Source organism: Gopherus evgoodei, chromosome 8 (genome assembly GCF_007399415.2).
Source record: "Gopherus evgoodei ecotype Sinaloan lineage chromosome 8, rGopEvg1_v1.p, whole genome shotgun sequence".
Classification (NCBI taxonomy): domain Eukaryota; kingdom Metazoa; phylum Chordata; order Testudines; family Testudinidae; genus Gopherus; species Gopherus evgoodei.
This window is the reverse complement of record NC_044329.1, coordinates 43,209,678-43,222,994: the sequence shown is the minus strand read 5'-3', so window position 1 is coordinate 43,222,994 and position 13,317 is coordinate 43,209,678. Positions and strand designations below refer to the sequence as shown.

The following is a 13,317-nucleotide window of genomic DNA, read 5'->3' as shown; positions in this document are numbered from 1 at the left end:
CTCTTGAGGTGGACAGCTGTGGCAGTGGCTTTATGATGTGTGCACTTTCTTCTTAGGAACTACCCTGAAATTACAATCCATTTCACATTGGCATCAGATGGAAGTGACTTCTGGTCATGGTGCAGCAGAGCAGTGAGCTGGAAGGAGAGGTTCCAAATTCTGGTTTCCAGGGTGCATAAAAATTAGTGATTAAAAAAAAATCTAATTTTGTATATTATCCTAAATTAACTATAGGATTTTTTAAAGAAAACCATTTAAAACTAAATTTGAAATTATGACAACCTATATTAAGGACTAAGCTTACTATAATTATTTAAATTAAATAATATTAAGCTTTGCATATTTGCTGCTGAAGTTTAGAAGAAAGTTAAACCACTTGACCTGGTGAAAGTCACTGGCTAAGCACCTGGAAGCAGAATGTTTTGACATGCTAAACCAGCTTTTGACAGCAGTAGCTTCTTTTGCATGTGCAGAAAGGATATTTTCTTCATTTCAGTTTAATCAGTTCAATGGTTACCTGATTTGAAGTTATTGCAGAGTTGCTTGCAAGCACTATGTCTATGCACTCAGGTTTGTTAATGCAGGTTGTTACACGAAACCCTACATGCACTAGAGATCATAGCATGCTCCAGCCCTCTTCACTGCACCACACTGTGCAGTACAGTAACTCCTCACTTAAAGTCGTCCCAGTTAACGTTGTTTTGTTGTTACCTTGCTGATCAATTAGGGAACATGCTTGTTTAAAGTTGTACAATACTCCCTTATAACATTCTTTGGCAGCCACCTGCTTTGTCCACTGCTTGCAGGAAGAGCAGCCTGTCGCAGCTAGCTGGTGGGGGCTTGGAAACAGGGTGGACCGGCAGCCCCACTATCAGCTCCCCTAAGTTCCTATGCGGCAGCCACCCAGCAGGCTATCAATTGCTGGTAGTTCAGCTGTCCTTCCCCCAACTGCCATGTGCTGCTCCTGCCCTCTGCCTTGGAGCTGCTTACGGGAGCCTCCAGATTGCTGGGGGCGAGGGGAAGAGGAAGAGTTGTCCCCCTCTTCCCTGCTCCTGCACCCCACTTACCCCTTCTCCATATAGAGCAGGCTGGGGACACGACAGGGCTCAGGACAGAGAGCTTGCTAGCCGCAGCTCCTGTCTCAACTTCCTGAAAAGGCAGTGTACTTAGGCCACGTCCAGACTAGGGTATTAAAATCGATTTTAGATACGCAACTTCAGCTACGGGAATAACGTAGCTGAAGTCGAATTTCTAAAATCGAGGTACTCACCCGTCTGGACAGCGCAGCATCGATGTCCATGGCTCTCCGTGTCGATTCCGGAACTCCGTTCGGGTTGATGGAGTTCCGGAATCGATGTAAGCGCGCTCGGGGATCGATACATCGCGTCCAGACTAGACGCGATATATCGATCCCCGAGCAATCGATTTTAACCCGCCGATGCCGCGGGTTAGTCTGGACGTGGGCTTAGAGTGGGGTCAGACATCTCTCTCACACACACAGGGTGTGTGTGTCTCCGTCTCTCACGCTATCTCCCCTCTCTCCATTCATGCTGCCTTGTAGAGTGTGAGGCTACATTAACAACGCTACTTTATCATTTAGCAGTAAGTCATTCCCTGGACAATATCCCACCTTCTTCCACCCTCTAACTTCACCACCTCAACCAAGCTTCACAATTATCGTTGTGTACAGTATTAAATTGTTTGTTTAAAATACATATAAAATATAGCTGGTCTGGTGAAAAAAATTTCCCTGGAACCTAACCCCTACTATTTATATTAATTCTTATAGGGAAATTGGATTTGCTTAACATCGTTTTGCTTAAAGTCACATTTTTCAGGAACATAATTACAGCATTAAGCAAGGAGTTATTGTACCATCCTGCATCCCAGCCAGTTTGGGCTCTATGCCCTGCTGCACCTCTGCAGCAGGAGGTTAAGCACATGCTAAGCCTCTCAGTAGATGAGGCAGAGCCCTCCTACCAGGGCCTCACATGTCTAATAAGGGGACAACCTGTGTTTTGTTGCATATTATGCCACAAGCAACAGATTACAACAGACTACAACTATAAATCTGTGCAGAAAAAAATCTGCAATCTGTAACCAAACCTCCATGCATCATTAACTGGTTAAAGACTGCAAAAAGGATTTATTTCATTCACAGAGTAAGAAAGCTGCCTTAAAACCAGGTTTCATACTTTCAAAATATTATGAACTGTCGCTTATGGTACAATACACAACAGAACACAGGAGTGGCATATTTTGATGTTTCTGTCAGACACTGGTAAACACTGGAGACTAAGGTGGAGACTGGAGACTCAAGGATTGTTTAAAGTAGGTGAAAGTTCACAGGAAGATCATTTAACCTACCAAAAGGCAATGCAACATTTTGTTTACAAAATTTTATATTATTTATTTATATTCTATCAATGGAGTTTGTCTGAACTAAAAAAAACTGTTGATTAGGTGAGCTGCTGCTCGTGGTTACATGGCTGTGCAACAAACCAGAATGTTACGATTAAAGGAACAATCCATGTATGAGCAGTATGAGTGGGTAGTGTTGATGGAGTAAGATTGCCACTCCTTTTGGACATCCTGTTTCTGAAGACCACTGGACAGCTGTAAAAGAGTCGAGACTCTCCCATAAGTAACAGGTATGCCAGACTCATTAGTAACAAAGAAAAATCCTCCCCTTCCCTCCACCCCTAGGAGCAGCATGTTTATTTTAGGATGGCAGCACAAGAAACCAAACAAAAGCATAAGACCCACATTGGGTCTCTTTCTCAAGGCCTAGACCCACTGCTTCTTTAAAAGATTTTACATAGCAGCAATTCTAAAAGAAAAACAGTGTGAAGCAAAGACACACCACTCCTCCCAGCTACTTGGGCTAAAGTCCCTTACGCCTGACTGGTCTGAGCTCTCAGCAGATTATATGGTTCCCAAGCATCAGGCTAAACAAGCTGTGGCTGCAGCCTCCCTGCCCAGGTCAGGGGCTGACAGCTGGAGCCACAACCTCCCACCCAGGTTGAAGGCTGACAGCCACCCTCATTTCTGCGCTGCCTTCAGAGCTGAGCTCCCAGCTAGCAGCTGCGGAGCTTCCTGCAGCCCAGGGAGATTCCTGGAGGTGGATATGACCCAACTCCAGGAGTGGTCCTGGCAGGGGAATTGGAAGTCCCATCCCTCCCCAGCCTGGGCCGGGACTAGCAGCTGGAGCCCCTCGCACAGTAGGAGCCCCTGCTGGGGCGCCCCCTGCTGGGGCACCCCCAGCCCTACCCCTTCCCTACAATAGCCAGATTTCACAGGGGAGATTAGATTTCACAGTCCGTGGCACATTCCTCACAGCCATGAATTTGGTAGGGCACTACATATAGGAAAACTTAAAATGATAACATGCTACTTGTAAGTGTAAGGCAGATGCACACATATTATTGGAGGTTTGCTAACACATTAGAGAGTGTCTGATTCAGAAGTATTTCAAAGGGGATCCTTATCCCTCGTCTGAACCTCACTGATAAGTCCCAAATACAAAAGACTTCATTAAGCTTACACAAAAGTTTACCAAGTCCAACCTGTAATAATACACCAAAATTAACACACAGTTCATTCACACAGTCACACAAGAAATTTCTACACAACACTCAAAAATCATTAAATGAGATTAACACTACAGTCTACCAATTAGAAATGGACACTAATACATATCCCTCACAACTCCCTCTCCTAGGTGAATTTATTTATTTGTGCATCCAAAACATCTAAAAATTCCTGTTTTCTGCACAGATATCCACTACCAATATCATTTAGCAGTACAGTACTATATTAATGCATAAAGTGATGAATAATTCCATTCACCCCAATTCTACAAATAGTATTAGAGACCAACAACAGTATTAATATATCCCACTGAGGTGATGGAAAGGGCTCTCTGTTCACATTCTCTCACCAAACAAAGAGAGGCTTGTGTAATTTTCATTCCTATGAGAGAGGTTCTGTCTTTCAACGGTGGTCAATGCCAGTTCTCCAAAGGGATTGTACAGAACAGGTAACCATCAAGTGATCCATCCCGTCGCCCATTCCCAGCTTCTGGCAAACAGAGGGTAGGGACACCATCCCTGCCCATCATGGACCTATCCTCCATGAACTTATCTAGTTCTTTTTTTTTAATCCCTGTTATAGTCTTGGCCTTCACAACATCCTCTGGCAAGGAGTTCCACAGGTTGACTGTGCACTGTGTGAAAATATACTTCCTTTTCTTTGTTTTAAACCTGCTGCCTATTAATTTCATTTGGTGATCCCTAGTTCTTGTGGTATGAGGAGTAAATAATACTTCTTTATTTACTTTATCCACACAAGTCATGATTTATAGACCTCTATCATATTCCCCCCTTTGTTGTCTCTTTTCCAAGCTGAAATGTCCCAGTCTTATTAATCTCTCCTCGTATGGAAGCCGTTCCCCTAATCATTTTTCTGAACCTTTTCCAATTCAAATATATGTATTTTTGGGATGGGACGACCACATCTGCATGCAGTATTCAAGATGTGGGTGTACCAGGGATTTATAGAGGCATTATCATATTTTCTGTCTTATTATCCATCTCTTTCTTAATAATTCCCAACATTCTGTTTGATTTTTGATTGCCGCTGAGTGGATGTTTTTAGAGAACTATCCACAATGATGCCAAGATCTCTTTCTTGAGTGGTAACAGCTAATTTACACCCCATCATTTTATAAGTAAAGTTGGGATTACGTTTTCCAATGTGCTTTACTTTGCATTTATCAACATTAAATTTCATCTGCCATTTTGTTGCCCAGTCACCCAGTTTTGTGAGATCCTTTTGTAACTCTTCGCAGTCTGCTTGGGACTTAACTATCTTGAGTAGTTTTGTTTCATCTGCAAATTTTGCCACTTTACTGTTTACCCTCTTTTCCAGATCAATTATGAATATGTTGAATCAGACTGGTCCCAATAAAGATCCCTGGAGGACACCATTATTTACCACTCTCCATTCTGAAAACTGACCATTTATTTCTACCCTTTGTTTCCTATCTTTAACCAGTTACCAATCCATGAAAGCACCTTCCCTCTTATCCCATGACAGCATATTTTGCTTAAGAGCCTTTGGTGAGGGACCTTGTCAAAGGCTTTCTGAAAATCTAAGTACACTATATCCATTAGATTCTCCTTATACATGTTTGTTGACCTCCTCAAAGAATTCTAGTAGACTGGGGAGGCATGATTTCCCTTTATAAAAACCGTGTTGACTCTTCCCCAACAAATTATGTTAATCTATGTGTCTGACAATTCTGTTCTTTACTTTGTTGCCAAGAAGGTTAATGGCATATTGGGCTGTATAAATAGGGGCATTGCCAGCAAATCGAAGGATGTGATCATTCCCCTCTAATCGACATTGATGAAGCCTCATCTGGAGTACTGTGTCCACTTTTGGGCCCCACACTACAAGAAGGATGTGGAAAAATTGGAAAGAGTCCAGCGGAGGGCAACAAAAATGATTAGGGGGCTGGAGCACATGACTTCTGAGGAGAGGCTCAGGGAACTGGGATTGTTTAGTCTGCAGAAGAGATGAATGAGGGGGGATTTGATAGCTGCTTTCAACTACCTGAAAGGGGGTTCCAAAGAGGACGGATCTAGACTGTTCTCAGTGGTACCACATGACAGAACAAGGAGTAATGGTCTCAAGTTGCAGTGGAGGAGGTTTAGGTTGGATATTAGGAAATACTTTTTCACTAGGAGAATGGTGAAGCACTGGAATGGGTTTCTTAGGGAGGTGGTGGAATCTCCGTCCTTAGAAGTTTTTAAGGTCAGGCTTAAACCCTGGCTGAGATGATTTAGTTGGGGACTGGTCCTGCTTTGAGCAGGGGCTTGGACTAGATGACCTCCTGAGGTCACTTCCAACTCTGATATTCTATGATTCTATAGTTTCAACCAGTTTGCCCAGTACTAAAGTCAGGCTTACAGGCCTGTAACTGCCGAGATCACCTATGGAGCCCTTTTTAAAAATTGGCATCACATTAGCTATCCTCCAGTCATTTGGTAGAGAAGCTGATCTAGTAGTTCTGCAATTTCCTTCAGAACTCTTGGGTGAACATCTTGTGGTCCTGGTGAATTATTACTGTTTAGTTTATCAGTTTGTTCCAAAACCTCATCTAATGACACCTCAATCTGCGACAGTTCCTCAGATTTATCTCCTAAAAAGAATAGCTCAGGTTTGGGAATTTCCCTCACATCCTCAGCCATGAAGACCAATGCAAAGAATTCATTTAGTTTCTCTGCAATGGCCTTATTGTCCTTGAGTGTTCCTTTAGCATCTTGATCGTTCAATGGCCCCACTAGTTATTTAGCAGGCTTCTTGTGTCTGATGTACTTTAAAAAAAATTGATATTACTTTTGAGTTTTTGGGTAGCTGTTCTTAAAATTGTTTTTTGGCCTTCCTAATTATATTTTTATATTTCATTTGCCAAAGTTTATGCTCCTTTCTATTTTCCTCACTAGGATTTAACTTCCACTTTTTAAAGGATGCCTTTTTGCCTCTCGCTGCTTCTTTGACGTTGTTGTTTAGGCATAGTGGCTCTTTTTTGTTCTCTTACTATGTTTTTTAATTTGGGGTATACATTTAAGTTGAGCCTCTATTATGGGGTCTTTACAAATTTTCCATGCAGCTTGCAAGGATTTCATTTTTTGCACTGTACCTTTTAATTTCTGTATAACATCCTCATTTTTGTGTAGTTCCCATTTCTGATATTAAATGCTGCAATGTTGGGCTGCTGAGGTGTTTTCCCCACCATAGGGATGTTAAATGTAATATATTATGGTCACTATTACCAAGTGGTCCAACTATATTCACCTCTTGAACCAGATCCTGTGCTCCATTTAGGACTAAATCAAGAATTGCTTCTCCCCTTGTGGGTTCCAGGACTAACTGCTCCAAGATGCAGTCATTTAAGGTGTCAAGGAATTTTATCTATGCATCCCGTCCTGAGGTGACATGTACCCAGTCAATGTGGGGATAGTTGAAATCCCCCATTATTAATGAGTATTTTATTTTTATAATCTCTCTAATCTCCCTATTACCATACAGAAGACAGTTGTCCACTGGTTCGACACTATTTGGATACATCAAAATCAGATGAGGGGGAGGAAGGCTTTGCAGGGCCAAAGGACTTCTCTCAGTTCTAATAATTATGCATCCTGGACTCTGAAAGGGTCCAGATGCCTTGTACAGCATGATCATCCATATGAGCACCCGAACCTAAGAGGGAGGCTTTGGTAATGATGGTTGTCTTGGGTATCAGTGTGAGGAAAGTGATCCCCATGCAAACGTTCTCCAGTTTTGTCCACCAAATAAGAGTCCAGACCCTTGGAAGGAATTATTACTTTGGCATTGGTGTTGCCCTTTCTGGTGAATAGACAAGCTAGGTTTGCTGACAATGGAGATGGAGCCTGGCAAATGGTGTCAGATGTGTGTATGAGGCCACATGGCCGAGAGGAGGCAGGCATGATCTGACTGAAGTCTGGGGCTTGAGGGTGACCTGGTTTATGAGAGCACCCATAACATGGAATCTCTCAAGAGGTAGATAAGTTATGTGCTGTGGTCAAGTCCAAGGTCACTCAAATGAAGAATGTGGACTTTGTGGGGGTCAACAAAGACTTCTTATGATCAATACAAATTACTAGAGAAGGATGCAGGCAAAGAAGGAAACGAGTTGCCAAACTGACTTGCTTGTATGATATGCCCTTTAGGAGCCTGTTGTCGAGGTATGGGAAGATGGTGAACCCATTTCTTCTCATCCAAGTTGCCACCACTGAAATAAGCTTTCGTAAAAACTCTGGGTGTTTTAGCTAGACTTAATGGAAGGACCCTGAATGGCAATGGTCTTGACCAAAGAGGAATCTGAGGAACTGATATGCCTTCTCTCCAATCCCATTAATACCACAGGTTCTATGGAAAATCTATCATGACAGCGCTTGAGTCATCCTTATTGTGCCCAGCTGGCCAAGACAGTTCTGATTCACAGATCTACTGAAGCTCTCAGCTCGTCTGCCCACAAGCATCTGCTTACAGTGTGGGTAAATGTTTATGTGAAAAGTATGTGTCTTTCATATGGATAGCCACAAACCATGTGCCCTCTTCTAGGGAGGAAATTATTGATAAAAATATGACCATGTGGAATTTTAATCTTTGGATGAACATATTTAGATGCTGTAGGTCCAGAATAGGCCTCCATCCTCCATTCTGTCTGGAAATTAAGAATTATGGGGAGCAGCATCCTTTTCCCTGATGGGGATATGGAGTCCACTTCTTGATAGACAATTTCCTTGTGAGATTGGTCCCTGAAAAGGAACCAAGAAGGGGGTTTGTGGGTAAGAGTTGACAGAAACTTGATCAGACAGCCACAATGAATACTTTCCAGTACACACTTGTCAACTGTTAGGGCTCTCCAGTTCCAGGCTAACTGAGTAAGGCAGCCTCCAAAAAACTGAAAGGGGGAGGGGGAATGATGTGGCATCAGTAAAGGGACACAAGTCTTAACAGTCCCATCAAAAGAAATTCCTTGATTGAGAGTTAGAGTGAGGGGTGGAAAAGGATGTCACAGGCACTGTGTGTCTGGGCTTGTGCACCCTCTGTCATTTACAGAGGCATTGGTGGTAAAAAGGTTGAGGAGGTGGTCTTGCTCTGTATCCTTGCCTGTGATGCTTTCTCTTAGGGGAAGGAGTATAGATGTACAGTGAGCAAAAAGCTGTACTCAGGTCCTTGACAGGGTGAACAGATTTAGCTGTCTTCTTATGGAAGAGATTAACTGTATTGAAGGGCAGATCCCACATGGTATTCTGCACCTCCCTAGAGAAACCTGAGGACTGTAAGCAGGAATCTCTCCTCATAAGAATGATTGTAGCTATCCCTCTGGATGCAGTGTCTGTAACATCTTCTATAGCTTGGAAGGAAATCTTAGCCACCAGTTTGCCCTCATCAATTAAGGACTGGCAGCGGGCTCCATTTTCCTGAGGTAGTCTGTCTTTGAATTCTAAAACCTTTGTATAATTGGTTAAATCATATTAACTCGAACAGCCTGGTAATTTGAAATCCTGAATTGGAGAGAGGTGGAGGAGAAGTCGTTTGATCCCTGGAGATCGAGCCATTTGGTACCCACGTCTGAGGGAGTAGTTGTTGGATGTTGCAGCCTGGATCTCTCCATGACCACATATACCACCAAGGAGTTAGGAACTGGGTGCAAGACTAGCAACACTTCCTCCTTTGGATGGAACAAAGCAGTGCTCCTCAGACCTCTCTGTGATGGGAGCACAAGAAGCAGGAGTGCACCTGTCAAACCTTAGTCCCAGATTTGGACCTTTGCATCCAAAATATGGGGGTTAGCATGAAAACCTCCAAGCTTAGTTACCAGCTTGGACCTGGTAAAGCTGCCACCACCCAAAAAATTAGAGTGTTTTGGGGCACTGTGGTCCCCCTGAAAAACCTTCCCTGGGGATCCCAAGACCCAAATCCCTTGAGTCTCACAACAAAGGGAAATAATCCTTTTTCCCTTCCCCCCTCCAGGTGCTCCTGGAGAGATACACAGAAGCAATCTCCGTGAATCTAAGCAGAAGGAGTCCACCCTCTGTAATTCCAATCCTGGAAACAAAAGCACTTTCCTCTTCACCCAGAGGGAATGCAAAATCAGACTTCCCCCTGACTTCTTCCTCCCACCAATTCCCTGGTGAGCTGCAGACCCAATTCCCTGAAGTTCCCCACTAAAGAAAACTCCAACAGGTCTTAAAAGAAAGCTTTATATAAAAAGAAAGAAAATACATACAAATGGTCTCTCTGTATTAAGGTGACAAATACAGGGTCAATTGCTTAAAAGAAATATTGAATAAACAGCCTTATTCAAAAAGAATACAAATTAAAGCACTCCAGCAACTACAGACATGTAAATACCAAAGAAAAGAAATCATATAATTCACTATTTGATCTCTTTGTCCTTACAACTTGGAAACAGAAGATTAGAAAACAGAAATCACTTCTCAAAGCTGAGAGAAAAGCAGGCAGACAGACAAAGACTCTGACACAAACTTCCCTCCACCCAGAGTTGAAAAAAAATCCTGTTTCCTGATTGGTCCTCTGGTCAGGTGCTTCAGGTGAAAGAGACATTAACTCTTAGCTATCTGTTTATGACAGCACCACACTATTTTTGTTGGATCCACAGTATTCTTGCCAGCAAGTTAAAAAAGTACGGATTGGACGAATGGACTATAAGGTGGATAGAAAGCTGGCTAGATTGTTGGGCTCAACGGGTAGTGATCAATAGCTCAATGTCTAGTTGGCAGCCGGTATCAAGTGGAGTGCCTCAAGGGTAAGTCCTGGGGCCGGTTTTGTTCAACATCTTTATTAATGATCTGGATGATGGGATTAATTGCACCCTCAGCAAGTTTGCAGATGACACTAAGCTGGGGGAAGAGGTAGATATGCTGGAGGATAGGGATAGAGTCCAGAGTGATCTAGACAAACTGGAGGACTGAACTGTAGTGGGCCAGCTTAAGAGCTTGGGCTAGAAAAGCCCTGAGAGGGCGAAGACATTGCCTCCAGGGAAGGAGCCCTGAGGCACTGCTCTATTCCAGAGCAGGGACAAACTGAGACACATCACAGAGGGCACTGAGAGAGGCTCCTGTTGGACTTGTGCCCCAAACGGGGTTTGTGTTGCTTTTACATCACAGACAGACTGTGTATGACTTGGCTGGAAGGCTGAGTCACCAAAGACCCACCACAAACGGAGAGGGAGTGCAGGCACACATATTTGGCCAGGGGGCACTTGTGAGAGGTGAGTGCAACCCTGTTACACCTTCCAAGCAGAAGAATATTTTTATGTGCATTCTCTCACCAGGGTGGAGATTTTTTCTTTAATTAAAAAACAAACCCACCAAAATAAACCATCCATCCACCCTAAACTGACATTCAAATTTAGAAATACAGCCAGAATTATTCTCAAACCCTCATAGCAGTGACTTCAGTCCCACAAAAATGTTTGTTCTTAAAGCTTTTGAACTCTCAGAAGAGAGCAGTATCTTGTTTTGTAACCATTATTTTCCATTTCTATAGCACATTTCACCCTAAAAGATCCCAAAGCAATTTATAAACTACGAAGGCATTACTTAATTCATGGCTAACAGCTGCTGTGTTTCATGCTAAATAGCGCATAGCAACTCCACATGCCAATTTAGGACAGGAAGTAGAAAACCCTGTGCAACTAAAACTACACTGAGATTTAAGGAGGCAGAAAGTAATTACTCAAACTGGAAGTGTTTCCAGGGCACCTGAATTAGCTTCCCTACTGCTATAGACAATGCCATGGGCTCTTCAATCACAAGTGGCCAGGAGCTCAACTTTATGAGTTAATAGTGCAATCTCCTATATCTTCACCCATTGCTGCCCAAAGTACCTATACTTTCTTAGGATATCTCCCATTCCTGCACTCATTAGCCCCAACACTTATCTTGTAATGTCTGAGAGAATCACTGTTTGAAGAGGCAGGACTTAAAGAGTTTTAAAGGACTTCTTTTACTTCTCTATAACCTGCCTGGTAGATTTTCTGTAGATTAGATTATAATAAGTCTATTCATTCTATTTTCAGTTGCTGGGTGAAAAGTGTGGTTTAATTTCATACAATATTGCAGGAATTCACACAGTAGGCTCTATGTAAAACACCTATAAAGTTCTGCAAAAGCCAGAAAATCCAGCAACTGTCCTGTGTTTATAAAATAAAGCCCATGAGCATTTCCATAGCATACACAGCCACAAAAGAACTAACTTCATTTGCTCATACGTTCAAGGCACAAAAACAAGTAGTGTAGGTCCAAATTTTATGTACTGGGGAAAATGTGTATTTTCAGAGTTTTAAAAATCAATGTAAATGAGGTGGTTTGAAGATAAGTACAGGTTTTAAACTTTTCACCGCAGCGTCTGAATCACAAATATAACAACTGATGTGCAGCAAACTGGGCTTAATATCAGAAATAAACAAAACTGTCCTGTCCAGTTTCACTGCTGACACTGAGGGAAGTGAAGGTGAAGACAGATAGCATCAATACTAGCAAGTCACTTAGAGTTTAAAGTCCTTTCATTTTTAACAATCTAACTGGTGTTGGTAAACATTTCATTTTCAAATACAGGATCATCTTGGCAGTACCCTTTTAAGAATATCCAGATTCTTCTAATCTCTCTCTCTCTTACATTAAGGGTGATTCTTCATATACTGAACGGGCACATACAGTATACAGCAACTGGAGGTCTATTGTAGTGTTCCACCTGTAGAGTAGGAAGGAGTTCCACAAAGGACAGAGCCCCACTTTCCAAAGCCAGGTTTAGTGAACAGGGATGTAATCCCAGAATCCAAAAAAAAACAAAAGACAAACCTCTAGTTTTGTCCCCATTATGCTAAAGATTTATTTACAATAGACCTGAGAGGGAATGGAGTTCTTTCCCAATCCCTCACTCTGTGTCCCACTGGGCATTCTACTAAAAGACCTTCCCTTGCTCCCTTGGCTATCTACATTAATTTCAATTCCCATCTTAAAAAGCATTAGTGTATATGCTTTATGTTCAACTGTACATTGTTTGGTACACAGGGAACTAGTCAGTCAAAGGGAATTCACAACATTCTCTCTGCAGCGTTGCTTTCCCATTACGATGGGAACTTCATAAATCAGATTATCAGAAGAGCCTAAACAGAGTTATGACTATAACTTACATATCCAGAAGTCTGGCCCTTCTGAAATGAGAGATATGCCCATGATGGAGAAGGGAAACAAGAGAAATTCACAATTTTAAGCAATGCCTACTGTGACTCTTTATGGAGAAGCAGCAAAGAGTCAGACAAAAGTTCCATGATAGTAGAACAAATACATTATTATATACTCCTGGGGGGATTCTGCGCTACTGTACATGCACAGAATGTATATCCCCTACAGATTTCTTTGCTTCCCTGTAGAAAAATGACTTCCTGATGGGAAAGCAAAGGGAAGTCACAAGAGCGGTCATGTGCTCCTCCCCAGCAGTATGTTCTGGGTGCCATTGGCAGCTGGCAGAGAGGTAAATCACTGTGGGGTGGGGAGCTGGGGAAGACCCTTCTAGTGGCTCCTACCCTGTGCCGGGCTCAGCTGCCAGTCCTGGCTGGGCTGGGCAGGATGGGACTTCCTCTTCCCAGCATCCAGGGCTGGGTCAGACCTACCCCCGGATTTTTTCCCCCAGATGCACGAAGTTCTGCAAACTCCCTGCCACTTCCTACACCCATAGCTCCTCAGCTGCAAG

The 13,317-nt window shown here is 42.8% G+C and overlaps 1 protein-coding gene across 5 annotated transcripts in view; it reads right to left on the bottom strand.

Moving 5' to 3' along the window:
• ATF6 (activating transcription factor 6) overlaps positions 1-13,317 on the bottom strand; it is a 347,497-nt gene that overhangs the window by 239,201 nt on the left and 94,979 nt on the right. For 3 of the 5 annotated variants that reach the window (XM_030573857.1, XM_030573858.1, XM_030573861.1), the window contains one exon: positions 12,758-12,778. The exons of the other annotated variants lie outside the window; for them this stretch is intronic. In XM_030573857.1, coding sequence (XP_030429717.1) covers positions 12,758-12,778 — 21 coding nt within the window. The remainder of the gene's footprint in view (positions 1-12,757; positions 12,779-13,317) is intronic. 5 annotated transcript variants of the gene reach the window in all.